General features: G+C 42.5%; 1 protein-coding gene across 1 annotated transcript in view; it reads left to right on the top strand.

Moving 5' to 3' along the window:
• Nucleotides 1-790: 790 nt before the first annotated feature.
• Nucleotides 791-17,158, top strand: part of SNAPC4 (small nuclear RNA activating complex, polypeptide 4, 190kDa) — an 18,315-nt gene continuing 1,947 nt past the window's right edge. Inside the window, exons 1-20 of the mRNA XM_009322038.1 lie at nucleotides 791-829; nucleotides 1,898-2,056; nucleotides 2,609-2,734; nucleotides 3,589-3,667; nucleotides 4,219-4,300; nucleotides 5,181-5,285; nucleotides 5,879-5,951; nucleotides 6,234-6,398; nucleotides 6,632-6,779; nucleotides 7,771-7,877; nucleotides 8,164-8,258; nucleotides 8,989-9,083; nucleotides 9,742-9,827; nucleotides 10,545-10,937; nucleotides 11,970-12,059; nucleotides 12,296-12,539; nucleotides 12,645-12,715; nucleotides 13,037-13,135; nucleotides 13,367-13,394; nucleotides 14,051-16,161. Coding sequence (XP_009320313.1) covers nucleotides 827-829; nucleotides 1,898-2,056; nucleotides 2,609-2,734; nucleotides 3,589-3,667; nucleotides 4,219-4,300; nucleotides 5,181-5,285; nucleotides 5,879-5,951; nucleotides 6,234-6,398; nucleotides 6,632-6,779; nucleotides 7,771-7,877; nucleotides 8,164-8,258; nucleotides 8,989-9,083; nucleotides 9,742-9,827; nucleotides 10,545-10,937; nucleotides 11,970-12,059; nucleotides 12,296-12,539; nucleotides 12,645-12,715; nucleotides 13,037-13,135; nucleotides 13,367-13,394; nucleotides 14,051-16,161 — 4,359 coding nt within the window. The 5' untranslated portion in view covers nucleotides 791-826. The remainder of the gene's footprint in view (nucleotides 830-1,897; nucleotides 2,057-2,608; nucleotides 2,735-3,588; nucleotides 3,668-4,218; nucleotides 4,301-5,180; nucleotides 5,286-5,878; nucleotides 5,952-6,233; nucleotides 6,399-6,631; nucleotides 6,780-7,770; nucleotides 7,878-8,163; nucleotides 8,259-8,988; nucleotides 9,084-9,741; nucleotides 9,828-10,544; nucleotides 10,938-11,969; nucleotides 12,060-12,295; nucleotides 12,540-12,644; nucleotides 12,716-13,036; nucleotides 13,136-13,366; nucleotides 13,395-14,050; nucleotides 16,162-17,158) is intronic.

Here is a 17,158-nt window from a genome sequence, read left to right as displayed (position 1 = left end):
GCCCCTCGCACCGGCGTTTTGCCTATTTTCGCGGTGAAACGCGTGGCGAGGTGGCGGGGAAGGCTTGGAGAGCCGCCGCGCCTCCTGATGGAGGGTTCTCCGCGGGGCGGGTGGTAACGAGCTGACTCATGAAAGGCAGCAGCCCACCAAATACTGTCAACAGTTAAATCCCAGCCGTCTCCACGCCGTCTGAAGGGACGGCACAAACTCTGCTGGGCGAGCCGCTCCGTTTCGCAGCCTGCCTGTGCCTCCTGACATTAATTTTTCAAAGCAAAGAGGGGGTGGTAATAGTTCGGGTGTCTGTACCTCTGGTGGCTGCCGCAGTCGCTTCATCCGCCTGTGTTTTGATCGTGCAAGGCCGAATAACGTGTGTCAGAACGCTGCAGCCACACTGAATGCAAAATCAAATATTGCTGGAGGGCGTGGAAGGCTTGTTAGGTGCTTACAAGTTTATGGGGTTTATTGGGTTGGAATGTTCATTTTCCTGCATACTCCAGAGCCTTTATTTTACCGTGATGTGTGGGACCAAGATGCAGCTTGATTGTTACTATAGTTATCAGGAGCTGCTCTCTTTTTCCTACTCTAGAACAAAAAAGTGCATACGTGGAGTATAACTAAATATTGTTTTTACTTGACAATATTGGCAGTATCCAAGAACTCTAATGGTCACATCTGAGATACTCCGTGGCACTTTATTTGTATGCTTTAATTGAAAAGTCTTGGGTTTTGAAGCTTTTCTTTTTCTATCCCACTGCAGTCAGCATTTTTGTATTTTTGTTGTCTAACAGATGATGGTGAAGACGATGACTCAGATTCTCATGCTGAAATGGTAACCATTTTCTCTTTAAGCTTATCTTTCCATCTGTCTATTGAAGAGAGCAGGAGGAAGGGGAATTTCACTCTGTTCTGGGGAAATCTAGGCAGCTGGCTTGACTCCGTAGCTTGGGAAGGATCAATAATAGACCTGGAGGTTTAGTTATTCCTGTCCAGGACTTTGTTATTCATGTGTGAGAGAGAGACTTCTTCATGTGAAAACAAGTGACGGGGATCAGAGGCCTCACTGCTCTAGTGCTGATCTCTGTCACTGGAAACACACCAGCTTCTGGGGAGGCCGCAGAGCAATCGCATGCGAGAAAGAAGTCGTCAGCTTGCGATCAAGAAATCTTTTACTTCTTTGTACCTGAAGAATACTGTGTTTGTACATGAGGGGAAAATTACTTCTAAGAATTTTTACGGATCTGTTTACCTTTGGTGTTGTTTTAAACATAATATTTTCTCAGACTTCATGTCAAAACATTTAGCAGAGAAATATCTTAACGCCTGTACAGCACAGGAAAGGAGAAGCTAGTTTGTGAAGATAAATCTGCTGGTGCAGACTGGACCCAGGTGCAGAGCACTTTCATGAAACAGCCCTGCTTTGTGTCCAGATCCTGTGGTAATAAATCACAGAAGGGAAGAATTGCTTCAGTAGAAGCACAAATGAGGAGGAAATTTGAAGGGGTGGTTCTGAAGTACAGGTTTAGCAGGCAAGAGAGCTCCAGTGTAAAGTACTACTATTTTGCAGTTTACTTACACTTTTGCAGTTGATGGCACAAGACCAGCTGTTGGCAGGGTTTGGAGTCAGACTTTGGTTCAAATAGCAGCAGGCTGAACTAACGAACAGGGCGAAGGGGAGCTGGGCGAGGCTGGTAACTCTGCCTCTGGGAGCGGTCAACACAGCTGCCAGGGAGAGACCGACAGTTATGTGCCTCCAATTCTTTTGACAAATCGGTTGTGTAAGATAATAGAAGTTATTGAGTTACAAAAATAATTGTTACATGCCTGCTTTTAAAGCAAGCATTTTTCTTCCTTTTTCCCCCTTCTTCCTTTTCCCCCTAAATGCCTTATTTGCTTCAAGGAAATGGAAGGAGAAGATGACAGTAGCGATGATGATATTGAAAGTAGCCTGCCACAGGATCCAGAAACATGTCTGCAGATGAACCATGTGTACCAGGAAGTTATCCAGGAAAAGATTGAGGAAGTCGAGCTGCTCATTGCACAAAACAAAGAACAGCAGGTGAGCGAAACAGGAGTAAAATGTTCATTCCTGTGCTTTTCGGGGTTGTCATTTGCCATCTTCCCCTGCCCATCAAGCCCAGTAAAACTTTCCAGGACATTCCTAATCCATCACAGGTACCAGTGGAATCAGCTGCAGCAGTCACAGTCCCTTATTCATATGCTGGTGCAGTGCTCAGCTTGCTTGGCCAGGAACCAGGTTAATTTTCTTCATGGCAGTTCAAAGCAATGTTACGTGACTGGCCTTTCGAATGGCTTATTTGACTGATGTTTCCATGCTTTCTCATCACCAAAAATGCTACCACTAGGGTATTTTATATCTTATATTTTAGCTTGTTGTATCAAGTTAGTATTTTTTTTTTTTTTTTTAGTCATCAGCAGTGTACTATACAAACTTAGGAAGTTCCAAATCCTGTCTTTAGCACGTACACTGATTTACAGTCTGGTGCTGCAAATTTGAACCCTGTCTGGGATGTTTGTGGTGGCTCAGCCACCACTCTCTGAAATTAGGAATTTGAACACTGATACTGTTTAATTAATTCTTGTATTGCAGAAGGAAATCATGTGCGAGCTTGGTGGTCCAAAAATAGCAAAGGCAGGAGATGGTAGAAATCTACCAGCAAATATATTTTTGGGTCATTTTATGAAGCCATACTTTAAGGATAAAACAACAGGAATTGTAAGTAAATATAACTAGGTTACATACTGGTATGTATTTCAATGATAGATTTAAATTGTAACTGTGTTAAAACTGTGTTACATTTCAACTGTGTAACTGTGAATGTCACTCCTCAGTTTGAAACTGTTTTTTTTCCCCTCACTCGCTTACTTACCCTCTTGGAAATGTTTGTTCAACCCATGTCTGGCTGTGACGTCTGAAAGTGAGTTCTGAGGAGTGGCATTCCAGCCATGGGGCACTTGAATGTTCTTGTTTTCAACTTAACTTCGATTGTTTGTCTTCATCTCCACGGTCCAATTCCATGCTGTTGTTTAAAGTACTCGTTGAAATCTGATTGTCTTTGAAACCGCATTTTCTGAAGCAAATGTCACTACTTTTTCCATGTGTTTTTAAAGGGTCGCTAGCAAAAGGAGATCTTGACTTTTTATTGTAGCTGTCAACTGTCACCATACATATATTAATATAATATTCAAGCAATGACTGGTAATCTTTCTGTTAAATCCTACCCAAGTTGGTAGTGCATCTTAAGAAGGTACAATCATGCATAATACGTGTCCCCATGTTCAAAATGCTTCTTCAGGCCTGGCTCTGAGCCGATTGTAGCCTGTGTAGCCACGGACAAACTTACTTGCTTGATGTATCTATTTGTATTTGTATTTGTTTTCTTATGTCTTCTGATGTATCTGTGAGCTAGTGCTAATAAAGGCAACTTAGCAGTTTGAATGTGACAGTTTGGACAAGTTGGAGTTACCGGTCTTTTTTGTAGCAGTTCGTGCTAGAGTTCTAAGAAGAAAGGGCAATTTTTCTGTGTCTGTGACTGTTCCAGTGTATCTAACCCTTCTGATCTTCATTAGGGCCCTCCTTCCAATGAAGATGCCAAGGAAAAGGCAGCTCAGGGTATAAAATCCTTTGAACAACTGCTTTCAACAAAATGTAAGTAACTCTATGTGCTGTTCAGTGCTCTGTAAGAGCTATTAAAAATGTATATTTCATATTGTTAGTTCCCCCCCCACCCCATTTGCAGTTAAACGTCAACACTTCTGATACTTTTCCACAAGAAAAGTAGTTAAAAGTAAATGGGATGGTCTCTAAATTGTTTCAGTGAGTGATTAATGACTCCCTTCTTTCATTTGCGTTTGTTTTGATGCATCAACTCCTGTGAGCACTCCAAAACCAAATGAGATCATGCAAGGGTAGTGCTCAGATGAAAGAAGTTCAAGGGACACTTACAGCTCTAGATGGTTACAAACACCTGGGTGATGATCTTTATTGAGGTCTCTTTGGAACTAAAACTGAGCAAGAGGCTCCGACTTGCCCAAGTCAGACATGACATTAGTGATTTAGGTGGGGAACTCTTATTGAAGACCTGGGGGATACTTTAACAGGGGTGTTGAAAGCAGTGGATCTCTCTTTTTTTTTTTTTTCTTTCCTTGGCGGTGGTTTTGCACTGATATCTGAATGCTCAATTACCTTGTTTGGTTTAGGGAAAAGCAGAGAGAAGACATTATTGCAGAAGTCAGTAGTAAGTGACCGCTTGCAGCGCCTGCTTCAGCCAAAGTTACTGAAGTAAGTACTGTGCAAAAATCTTTTTTTTCCTGATGAGAACATTATATATGAAGGAAGGAGAGGATATATGTGGAGATTCCACCTTCCTTCAGCAAGTTCTTGCGTTAACTGCTTGCAATTCAGTAAGGTTACAAAACACAGCAGAGATACTTTGACTATCACCGTTGGGCCTGGGAGAGCCGCTCTGTGAATTAGAGCAGTGGTCCTCAAACTCCCCTGTCCTGTGGGCACCAGTGCAGAGGATGACACTGTTGTAGGTAGCAGCATCTTTCGTTCTTTATTGACATCTGTATTACGTGTGTGTGCATGTGGTACCGAAGGGTCTTGGATTGCAATGTTCTGACCATAAGCAAGAGGTTACAGCATTCGGTGGGGGGCGCGGGGTTGTAAGTGCTTGATGATTGTTTTGTGGGTATCTGGCAGGTGGAGAGGTTTGGTTTTGTATTGTGGCATTTTATAACTGTCTATTTCTTCCCATTGACACAGTGGTATAACTTAAAATAGTCTACGGTGCTTGAAGCTGAAATTGTGATATGTAGCAAGTCGTAATGGTGTGTCCAGCGAGAGATTTCTGTGCCTGGAGCTGGTACGGTCTTTGTTTGTTGCTGTTGCAGCAACCATTGGTTCTCTCTGTAAATACCAAAATGATTAATCTGAGACCTGTTCTGGGTCAGTGATTTGCATTGAAGGGGCAAAAATAGGATAATGAGTGTGCCATGTGGGAAAACCTAGAACAACAACAGTTTTGTGTAGTGTGGAAATAAACTTGAAAGAAAGAATGACACTGATGGGGAAACCACCTTTGCCATACGTCTTGTGATGCCATTGGCCTCATTCCCATCTAGTCGTATTAAGTAATGATAAAAATGTCTTTGAACAGGATGAGTTATTGGAATCAGAAACTGGAAAAAGTCAAGACTGAAATGGAGAAACAGATCTTGGAAAAGCAAATCAAAGAAGTGGAGCAAGAAATAGAGGCAATTAAGTGAGAAGTTTTCTTTTTACATTCTTGGTGAAAATGAAAGTCTGTTTTCGGAGTTTACCTCTTAAAATTCCCTCCTTCCTCGAGTACTTCTAGATATGACATTTGGAGAAAGTTTTATTTGTGTTGGCTTGCAAAAAATTAAGTGCTGCTCAAACTCTGTTAGAGCTCTCATCTCCACAGTTCTTTACTAAGAATTGTGGTTTGGGTCTTGATATACAAATGTAGTATCTATACCCAACATAGAGGTGCTGTTTTAAATAGTTCTTGATTTAGCAACAAGGAAGCAGAGAGCTCAGTAGTTCTGAGCCTTTGCTCATTAACACGTCTGGAGCAATGTATTTTGATATTGCATTAATCGTTTCGCCTGCTAACCCAACATCATCCTGTAGGGGACTGTTTTTCAAGAAGAAACATTGTTTTGGGCAAAGTTACTATGTTAAAGAGCCCAATGCTTTGAGGTAGTAAGTGTTGGTTCTCAGTAACAGGTGGGAGGGGTGGGAGGGGCAAGATGAAGCAAGATGGGGAAGACAAAGTGACTGTTTAATTAACCATTTCATGTGGTTCTTTCTTCCTCTTTGTACCTTCTGCTTTAGCCAACTCCCAGAAAGTGACTTGTTAGGAAACAGATTCGATGAGCATGACTGGGAGAAAATTTCAAACATCCACGTAAGTTGGGAGATCAGCTGTTTTATTACTTCTGAGATCTGTGTCCCTTCTCTTGAGAATTGCCTGACCTGGTCTAGTTTGCATCCACTGTTGCCATCGTGCATTTCTTGAAGTTGACTGTTATGTGACCTCAACTTGTTAAATTTGATGATTTAATTCTGGAAAACTTAGCAATAAGACATATCTGGAATGCAAAATATATTCCTTGTATCGGTGTTCCTGTCTGTCCAGGTGTTTTAGTCCCAGCTACAAGACAAAACAGATATTTGCTGTTTCTTTTAGTTTGATGGACAACGTAGTTCAGAAGAACTGAGGAAGTTTTGGCAAAATTGGGAGCATCCAAGCATCAACAAAAAGGAATGGACTGAGGAGGAAATAGAGAGGCTAAAGAAGATAGCTGCTAAACACGGTTATTTGGACTGGCAGACTATAGCCGAGGAGTTGGGGGTAAGGTCTTCTGAGCTCAGAAACGAGGTGACAAGTCAGTTAATTCTGACTTAACTGTGCCTCAGGTCAATTTTCAGAAAACGACGTTAATGGTAATTCATTGTTAATTAATGCTTTTCTGAGAAGTGTTCAAGAACAGTACCAAAAAACTTCGGTACTTCAGCCTTTCCCTCTTCCTTTTTGTCCTCATAAATAACCAGTTATCTGTGTATCTCTGTTTTCATTGTATTAAGACAAACAGGACACCTTTCCAGTGCTTGCAGAAGTATCAAATCTATAACAAAGATTTGAAAAGGAAAGAATGGACCAAAGGTGAAGATCAGATGCTTTTAGAGCTTGTTCAAGAGATGAGAGTAGGAAGTCATATCCCATACAAGAAAAGTAAGTGACCTACAAGTGAAAATGCCTTCCATTCACCTGTAATTTTTCTTTTCATTCTCCCAGGCTTATGTCTGTTAATGTTTCTGCATACTAGAGCACCCAGCCTGCTCTGATTCAAGGAATTAATGAAGTTTTATTTCCTATGAATGTTTCCATTTCCAGGATAGTCACAGTTCTGTGTTTTCACCTTACCGTTCTAGCCTGTGATCTAGGCAAGGCACAACAGTGCTGTGGCTCATCTGAAACTACAGATGTACTGATTTCTAAAACCCCCCATTGGTGAGGTGAATGAGAGAGGATGGTTGAGTTTTCCCTCTCTTTGTCCTTGGTGGGAGCAGGGATATATGCCTTTCCTGTACCTACCTGGAAGTTTCGTTGTATCAGCAAGAACTTAGTATCTCTGGGAACCTTTATCCATCTTCGAAATTTGGTTGAAACTGGCTGAGAGTTATTAACAAGTACTGATGGTTGTGTGAGCTTTTGATTTTTGTAGCAAAATCATCAGAGTTCTTCCCTAGAAAGCCAGTATTCATTCACGGCCAGCTGTTTTGGCAGTTTTCAGTGCTGTGCCCAGAAGCCTTTTCTAGGGGGTCGGTACTACTGCTTCTGTTCCTCAGAAGTGTGGGAGGCAGTATGACTAGTGAGGAGTGGAGTTGAGAATAGTAACCAAGCATCTGGGGTCCTAAATCCAAGCCTGTGAGTATGACGCCTGGTGTCTTGAACCTGTCAGATACGTATTGGAGCTGGAACCTTTCCTGGTTCTCTGTTGTTGCAAGATGGATTGTTGGGTCATCATGTGTCTTGTACGGATAATGCCATTATAAATAGTAACATTTTGTGTATGCCGTGCTCTTTCAATTCTTGTTGGGTACCATTGTTTAAGTATTTAAGCTGCGATTAAAATGGTGCTTGAAAATATCACAGTTACAATGTAAGTAAAGGAAGAAACATTGTTTGCAACAGACTTTAAAATACACCTTTGTGTTTCTAGTTGCTTATTACATGGAAGGAAGAGATTCTGCTCAGCTGATTTACCGATGGACAAAGAGCGTGGACCCCAGTTTGAAGAAAGGACCCTGGACACCAGAGGAAGATGCTGTAAGCTCTCTTCTCTGGTGCCTAGAATTGCAGGGTGCAAAAAGTGGGAAGGTTAGACTGTTGAGGTGTTGCATAGCTATATACATCTGAGCTTTAACAGTGGCACAAAGGAATGTGAAATGGACCGAGGTGGGCAGTTTACAAGTCAAGAGGGCTTAGAAGCTCCTTAACGTTTCTGTTCAGAGATTTACAACACAGTGGAAACAAATACAACTGCTTCTGTCTCAGGCCTATTAGGATTATTACTGCTGAGAATTTCAACTCTTGCTTTGTCTGATTAACATAGATGCTATTGGCTGCAGTTAAGAAGTACGGAGAGCGTGACTGGTATAAAATTCGGACAGAAGTGCCAGGGAGGAGCGATGCTCAGTGCAGAGATCGGTATGTATGCTAAATGTAGCAACTGTGCTTTCAAGTTTATTACACAGAGCCAAGACACAACTTATTTTACAAATACGTTTGATTTGCTTAAACCAGTGTCACCTTAAGGGCTGCTTGGTAAAAGTGGTTGTGGTCTAAATATAGTCTCTAACATTGTTTCCACATAACCCTGCGTTTGAAGTTAAAGAAGTCAAAAAGTTGAAATTGAGTTTAACAGAGAGAGAACAGTGCGTTGTTGCCTGTGGCGTGCTACTCCCTCAGTATAGTTGCCTGTGGGTTCGCAGAAGCTGGGAAGGATGTTGTTTGAAATAAAGCAAAGGGACCATTAAACGTGACAGTGCATGTAGGGAGGGACGGTTGTCATCCATGTATTGTCTGTGTATCTGAAAATGATCTAGTGAGTGACTTTCTGTAACTGAACATCAATAATGAGGTGCTGAGCAATTTTCAGCCTTGGACCCAACTTCAGGAGACTCAGAGTACGGTATGTCCTAATTTCAGTGACCCATTTTACAGCTGCTTGTTGCAATTCTTAATCATGTGGCCTGATGTTTTTGAGAACAAAGAGATTGTAGCTGTGCTGTATTACGGGACTAGGGATGGGACCCCTTAGAAAAAGGAAAGATCTGGTTAGGAATGCTGGTTTTGTTCAGCCTCGGAGTATGCAGTGATGATCGGAACTGTGCAAGCAGGATTGAATGTTCCTTACTTTAATGTTTTCATTTTGAAGGTACTTAAAAGCATTGCACTGTGATGTGAAGAAAGGCAAGTGGAGTTTAGAGGAAGAGGAGCAGCTAATTGAACTGGTCCAAAAGCATGGCCTGGGTGAGTGTTTCTGAGACTTAATCTTTAGAAGTTTAGAGCAGTAAGTATTATTAAGGAATTTAATGATTTAAGTTTTCTCCTCTTTTATTTTAAGCCCTGCAGCTGATACTAGCAGGCTCTGCTTCGTACTGATGATTGCAACCTTCTTTATGTTGTGTAGTCTGTTCCTGGAAATTCAGTTATTGCGGGATTGTGTAGTAAAGAGTTCTATAGCTGCGTTAGCAGCTATCTCATATAGCATATAGAGCATATAGGTCTGCATAGCAGAGCTATGACAGTTTAGAGGGGCGAGTTCCCCTCTAAACAGCCTGTGAAAGAGTTCTCTCATTTTCTCTAAGACAACTTTCCTTAACAAATAGAAGCTTTTCAGCATTCAGTTTACGTTTTCTTCCAAGCGCTCTCTTACTGCTGCAGGGGAGTGTGTAGTTCTGCTAGGGTTTTCGCTATTGGTTAATTTTCTACTAGTTTCTAACTTTAGCTGAGTGTATTGTAGCGCAAAGTCTGATCGAAGAACACAAATGGGTATTAAGGTTTTGACATCCATTCATATAGTAACTTTGTCTCTTATACAAGGAGATGTATAATGTTCTGCACTGGCAAGGCCTGTTGCTCAGTTTGTTGCATTAATAGGTATGCTCTACTCTGCATCCTTTTTTAGGTCACTGGAGTAAAATAGCTTCCGAATTGCCACATCGGACTGGCTCCCAATGTCTAAGCAAGTGGAAACTCATGATTGGGTCTAAGGTATTCTACAAAATCCTGCTATGTCACAGTCCCATCTCTTTAAGATTCTCTAAACTAAAAGCAAAATCCTGCGAAATCAATACAAAAATTGACATTGATTTCACACAATCAAGATTTTTATCATGGATGTTCATGGTGTAATTTTCTGATGTGTTAAAGCAGCCTTTGTTCTGAAGGTCTGGAGTTAATTTGCTATATATTTGTATATTATCCAGAATTCCTTCACTGCCTTGAAGTGCCTGTAAGGATGGGATATACCTAGGTTTTCATGTATGTACCTCATGAGTTGCCAGTTTTGGTTCCAGGCACTCCAGAAATTCTGGCTGCTTAAGACCGTGTTAAAGATAGTCTTGTTCCCATTGGCAAAGCACCTGCCCTAGGGAAGGGTTCATGGAAACCCGACTGTGTTGAGATGGGGCACTGTACTTAGTTTGTACTTCCACGTGCACCGGTTCTTAACACAACCTTGTCTCTATCTTTAGCTTTTTCTCTGCATACAGGATTCTAAACCAGTAAAAATCTGTGTCCAATGGCAATTGCCATTTGTATTGGATTTAGTTAATCTTAGCAGAAGTAAAGCGGAACTATCCATCTGGAAGTCACACCTTACTGATATGATACTGCCCCGTGAAACTGTTTAACTTACTGACTTGAGAGATTTGCAAGTCAAGGGTGAACACTGGCTAAAACTTGTCTGTGCTTTTTTTGACTGAGAAGAAAAGATCTAGGCCAACAAAACGCCGACACATGCAAGAGAGTTCCAGCTCTTCAGAGAGTAGCAGTGAAGACATAGAACTGGACTTAGCAGACAGTTCAGAGGAGGAGCCAACAAGCAAGGAGGAGTGTGCGTTTCCCAGCATTGACTTGTGGATACCAACACGGACAAATACACAGGAGTCAAACAAAGGAAGATACCAAACTCCATCCCTTTTCTCTCCTGCGAGTGCTGATGCAGAGACCAGTAGCAGTGAAGTTCCAAGTGCAATGTGTGATGGAGACAAGGACAGAGCTGCCAATAAGTCGTCAGAGTTGAACACCCTCCTGAGGGGCATTGCACGTCCTCATTCAACGGACATCATTGTGAAGAATCCAGTAGAAGTAATGAACAAGGTGAATCCTGGGATTCTCAGTCTGTTCTTGATGGGATCGGAGCTTAGATCAGAAGCGACCAGGAAGTGCAGTTGTTGCAGTAAAGGGAGTATGTGATGAGTAGATGGCAAAATCTTTTTCGCGCCTCTGTTGGCTGCTTTCTCACTATGCCATTGGGGGGTGCTGTGGGATACTGAGCTGTGGGATTAAACAGAAATTTCTAGCACTGCCTCCTCATGCATTACCTAGAAAATAGCCGTGTTCTTTCCTACCCGTAGTGTCACAGAAACAAAACTTCTTTTATATCTTCATAAAGCAGAATTGTCCAGTGAATTGTGGTGTCTCTCTGCCCTGGTGACTAGGGCATATAGGCTTAAAGTTTGGAAGAATTAAGTTACTTATACACCTGTATCTGATTCTGAGTTGGGTTTTCACCCCTAATCAGGCACTACAAACCCTCCTAGCACATTTTTGCAGGAAGATACTCCTTAGCAAAATACTAAATGTCAAAACTGCTATTTCAGTTCATGTAAGCAAAAATGTTCTGACTTTTGTGTGAAGAATTGCACGTGTGCCCTAGGCTGTGGGGCCAATTGCACTGATGACAAGTTTGTTGGTTCCAGAAGTGGTGTGTTCTGAGGGTTATGGTATGCAAGGGTTGCAAAGTGCTTTAATTTTGATTACAGATACAGCATTATTTTACTAGTAAAAGTTTAGGGAAGAGTCAGTGGCTTTTCCAAAGCTCTTCCTCTTCCTTCCCTTGTACTGTTAAGCCAAAAAATGCAAAGAGAATCATCCAATAAAATTTGGCCCTCAGTGTGGGTTTTTGTAGATACTTCACACAAAGGCTTTTACAAAGTAGAGGTTTGGTATTGTGATAATGCACAAGGACTAAAAGGTAAGGTAAGTATCTGCACTTCAGGGCTGATTTAATTTAATAAATTAATTAGGAATGCTGAAAACTTTTGTACCTTCTGTGTATAGTAGTCAGTGCAGGTAATTTTCTGTGAGATACTTTCCCTTTTATTTTTTCTTGTACACTTTTGTTTTAAGGCTTCCAAATGTGGAAAGCAAGTGCTACGGGTTACCCTGGAGAATGTGAGAAGAGTATTAAGAAATAACACATGCTTTCAGAGGAAACTTGTAAGTGCCTCTTCTGTCTTGTCTGCTCTTGTAATGTGAGCACTGCTAGGCTGTATTTAGTGCGAAACGTTTTTTGGTAGAATCACAGATCTTCTTGCGCTGTAGTCTAAAGAGGAAAAGCTCGTAATTTTTTAAATTTTTTTTTCCATAACTGCCCTGTGAGTAGTTTGTCCTGGGACTAATTATGGTAGAACCTTCCTAATTGGAACTCTAATTATGTACTTGTTCATGCACAGCAATCAAAGATACTAAAACCTTCTGCCACCGTTTTAACAAAAATACCTGGAGTTAGTACTTCTGTCGGCCAGAAGCTTCAGGGGCTGCAGAACATCACGGAGAAAACTTATCGTCAAGAAAGAGAGCGTTTGAGAAGAATGAACCTTGACAGAAAGCTTCTAATGGCAGTGACGCCTTGGGTGGGCAATGTACTACTGCCTTGCACCTTGCAAACTGGGAAGATGGCTTTTCATCAGACAAAAGGTAATGGTTACCCGTCAGGGATAGTACTCTCCTACTTTTTGTCCCTACTTTCTGACATCTTGTAAGTGAATACCTAGCTGATTTTGATGTTGGACTTTTTTCTAGCTGATTCTATTCAAGAGAAGATTAAGTCGGTCAGTCTCATGAGCACTCCTCTGTTCACGCTTTTCATTCAGGTAGGTTTTACTCTCTTAGTAGCCTTATCTGCTTTCAGACAGTGGTAATCTTTATTTCTGTATTTGATGCTTGAATAAATGGTTTACCTTTGTTCCTTAAACTAATAATCTAATTACTGGATTCATCTGACCTCATGGCTTGCATATGATGCTTCTTAAATCCTGCATCTAAAATCTAATACCACGAGGATTTTTTCTCTAAGTGTAAAAATGTCCCCAGAATCTTGCATGTGAAGCCTTTCCCATCCATCTTGTATGGTCACTGGCTCTACCAGAACACTTCTGTTCGCAATCAAGTTTTAATGAATTCTCATCTTGCAGCTCTTTCAGATTGATACCAATGGCTGCATGAAGATTATTCGTGAGAGAAGGCTAAGGCAGTCAGAGCTTCTTAGGGCTAATGCAAGAAGGCCTCAGCAGGTATTGCATGTGGTCCGTTTCTAAGCTTTTCCCACTGAAGTCTTAAGTAGAGATTTTTCATTGTGTGCGGCCAATGGTGCTGTTTGTGTGTGTGTGTTACCAGCTTGTTTTGGTTCAGAAGCGTAATAAAATGTATAGGATGTTGGCAGATGTGGCTTTGACTCGCATCTGTGCTGTTTTAATGATCTGTAGATATCTCAGAAGTATAATTTAATATAATTTTTTTGGCAGGCTTCCCAAAATATGGAGACTTCTTCAGGTACCTACCAGAACATTTATTTTTATGATGTGCAAGACCTTTCACTTAATTCATCACCGTTACATTAATGATCAATTTAACTGAAGGAGAACTTTTGGAACAAAACTACATTGTCATGCTCACTTTTGCTAGCTCTTGGATTTTCAGTTATTGGCTAAATATGTTACCCTTTGGTAAGGACTTGAAAAAATACTGAAGGGCTGGGGGACCAGTGGCACTGGGCCACCAGTTCTGTAGACTGTCGCTGTTGCACTTGTCTCCAGCAAGGTGCTGGCTGTAGGCTGTAGAGAACATGCTGGCACTGACCAAAACCCCAGTTTGTTGTTGTCATCCTGGCTGGTGCAAAGTGCCGGTGTAGTGCTGACCAGTACAATTTTTCATGTGCAGTGTTAAAGTGCGTTCCTAGCCCACCTGTGAGTTCTGGGGAAAATTACATCATTACTGAACAAGTGGTAAGCTTGCTGCATCAGAGTTATCTGAAGGATGTCAGGACGGGGCTTGATTAAATCAAGACTGTAGTGGTGTAGGAACTCTCACAAACAGGAATTTTGCTACTTCCCGTGCAGGGTACTTGATGCTTAATAGCTAAGGAATGGCTTTTGAAAATACTGTTCAATATTTATTTATTTATTAATTTTATTTTCCCTCCTCTATAGGCAATTCATCACAATCTTGTGCTCAGAGGAACTCCCGAAGGGGCATACCAAGGAATGCTGTCAGGAGACCTGTTGCCTTAAAAGCAAGGGAGACTTCCGCTGCTGTCTTTGAGAGCGGTGCTCCTGCCATGCAGGGAGCTCTTCCAGCCCAAGTGCAAAGGCAGAAGCCTAAAACTGTCTCAGAATTACTGAGAGAGAAGCGGCTAAGAGAATCCCGGGCTAAGAAAGCTATGCAGAGGACAGTATTCGTTGCCCCACAGATGCTGGTTTCGGGGCCTCTGATAATCCAGCACCCACCACAGCAAATCATTCCTTCTGCACAAGCAGGGAGCAAAATTGCAGCAGTTGGTTGTACAAATAGCCAAGTACAGTGTGCACCAGCTCCACTGCCAGCATTTACTGCTGTTGCAGGTTCAACTTCTACCGCTATTGTGCTTGAAAACCATTCCTCATCAGTGCCAGAAACTGGGGAAAGCCCTGGTTCCTCACAAGGGACAGAACTACAATCCAATAAGGAACTAAAAGAGCAAGCTTTGGAAAGTAGCCCTGTAGGAGGGGTTTCTCCAGGCATGAATCCAGCTGCAGCAGAGAAGGCCCCACATCAGGGAGGGTGCAATAGTCAGGTCTTAGCTGGTAGCTCAGCTTCAGTAGTGTTGCAAAACCAAGCTTTTGTGCCACATCAGATTACAGTGGTGCCTGTTGGCATTGAGTCTGGCACCAACAAATTGTCTCTTTCCACACCAGTTACCTGTGAGCTGAATAGTAATGGGCCACAACAGAGGCCAGTCAATCTATTGCCTGCTCTTGTAACTCCACAAACTGGTTCGCATTTGATTCCCAACAGCATACTGCCTTTCACATGGATCGTAACGCCACAGGCTTTGCTCCCCACTGCTGTACAAACTGTGGTGGGTGTTCCCCAAGGACTGCCAGCTGCTGCTGTGAGAAGTCAATGTCAGACAACTGTGACTTCCAATGGCAACGTCTCTGGCTTAGGAGTGCCTCCTGTACCAGCTGGAGGAAATACGCCTCACCCCAGCAGTGCAGAGACAAAAGCACCAAGTGCCCAGTTAGCAGAAGGAGTACCTTTGGGAAAGACAGCTAACCATTCCACAACTCTCTTACCTGTGACCTCAGCGAGTCCTGGATGCACCACATCCAGCGTTTCTTCTGCAACGCCTGCATGTTCAGATGGCTTCTCCAAGGCTTCTGACTCCTCTGCAGCTCAGACTGCTCTTCCACCTGATGCACCAACCCTGCATGCTGTGCTGCTGCCCCAAACACAGCTACCTGCAAGCACTCAAGGGTCTGATTCCCAATGTGTGTCGAGTCTCGCTAGCTTGGGAAAGAGCCATGACTCCATTACAACAAATGGCTCATCTTCCAATCCAAGCATCGTCACAAAAGGGGTTGTGCTCCAGCCGGGAGATCCAGTTCCGCATAACAATGCCCCAAGGAACTCTGATTGCTTTGCTGCACAAGCATTGAAAAATAGACCTATTGCCTCCAAACCTCCAACTACGCAGCCTGCTGACAGTCCACCCCAGCCAACAGCTTCCAGTGCAGAAAAGAATCTACTTGACTTTAGCCTGATTTCCCTTGAAGATGAGGGGCTAGTGAAGGAGTGGCTGAATGGGAAACAAGGTGTTCAGGTACCATCACTGCAAACCAGGCTGCCTTATTTACCACCCTTTCTGTGCAACTTAAAAACCCTTTCAAAGCTACTTCTGCAGAAAGCAGCTCTAGAAGAGCAAGCAGCGTGTCTTCTGCCTTCTGATGCCAGTCAGGATGAGGGCACTGGGGTTGATTTGCATGCTATCAGAGAACTGGTGCAGCAGAAACTTGGCGATAACCCTGCTTACCTCCTACTGAAAGCTAGATTCCTAGCAGCCTTTACACTCCCGGCTGTACTAGCAACACTGCCTCCTCCAAAAGTGACAACAACTCTGTCAGCCAGCAGGAAGCAATATGAAGAGAGTGATGAAGAGGAGTGGCAGAGTGAGAAGGAAGTGTCTGAGGAAGAGAGTTGTGGGAATGAATTAACAGGTGTACGGTTGGATTGGGCAGTTGGTGATGAGCCTGGAGACAAAGATGCTGATTTACTAAATCAGGTAAAACAGAGGTGCCAGGGACTGAAAGCAGAAGGTTACTGCCAGCTAAACATTGCACTGGAATCCACGGTGAAACCCCCACTGTTCTTAAGTGCAGCAGAAATTTGGTCCTTTTGAATAGGCTTAGTTTTGCAGCTGATAAAAGGAAAAGCTCTCTAGCTTAGCTGGGAGCCCTTAGTCCTCATAAGGGTAAAAGTCCGTGTTTTATGTAGCACGTTAAACTTGACGTGATAGTTCCCAGAAGTGGGTATCAAAGCTCCCTTCCTCTTATAGTTTATAATCTACTGCACTGTATGACTCTTGTATCTTTGAAATCAGGCCCTTGTTTTTCATTGTACGTGTCCTTTAAACCCCAGTAATACCAGGGGAATTGTGTATGCTTGCTCCTATTGCCATTTGAGGTCTTCGTCCCAAATTGGTTTATATGACTAGAGATTATCGGAGTATATGCATTGATGTAAGCCTAATGTCAACCTAAAATCAGCCTCTAATTTTTAAGCTAAATCCATTACTGCCCAGCACCGTTTCTTACAGAACATGCCAGGAAGTTATGTAGCTCAAACTTGCATTTCAATTCATTGTGGCTCCAAAATAAACAAACAAAACACTAATGAAGATGAATAAACAAGGTAAATGTTTGTTTCTACAGAAAGATGGCAAAGCTGCCTAAAAATCAGAGCTTTCCCATAGTAAAAGCCAGCAGTTATCTTTCTATTCTGGCTCTGACTTTTGGGCCTGGGCCAAGTTCAGTGTAGGTTGAACTGCGAGCAGTTGGTCCAAAAGTCACCAGCAATTCTTCACCGCCTGATAGCCTTACTGCCAACCTCTGTCCTGCGTCATCTTCTGCCAGGCTCCCTCCCACTCCTTTTATTAACACTATAGCCAGGTTGTTTTCCTGGTGCTTTTCAGTGAAAAGTTTGTGGTAGGGGTATGTTTTATGAGAAATCAAGTTTGTGTTGACCTGTGTTGTCTGGGGCACTGTCTGGCTCCAGCAGGG

This window comes from Pygoscelis adeliae, unplaced genomic scaffold (assembly GCF_000699105.1).
Source record: "Pygoscelis adeliae isolate BGI_AS28 unplaced genomic scaffold, ASM69910v1 Scaffold114, whole genome shotgun sequence".
NCBI lineage: Eukaryota > Metazoa > Chordata > Aves > Sphenisciformes > Spheniscidae > Pygoscelis > Pygoscelis adeliae.
This window is presented reverse-complemented; position numbering and strand designations above follow the sequence as displayed.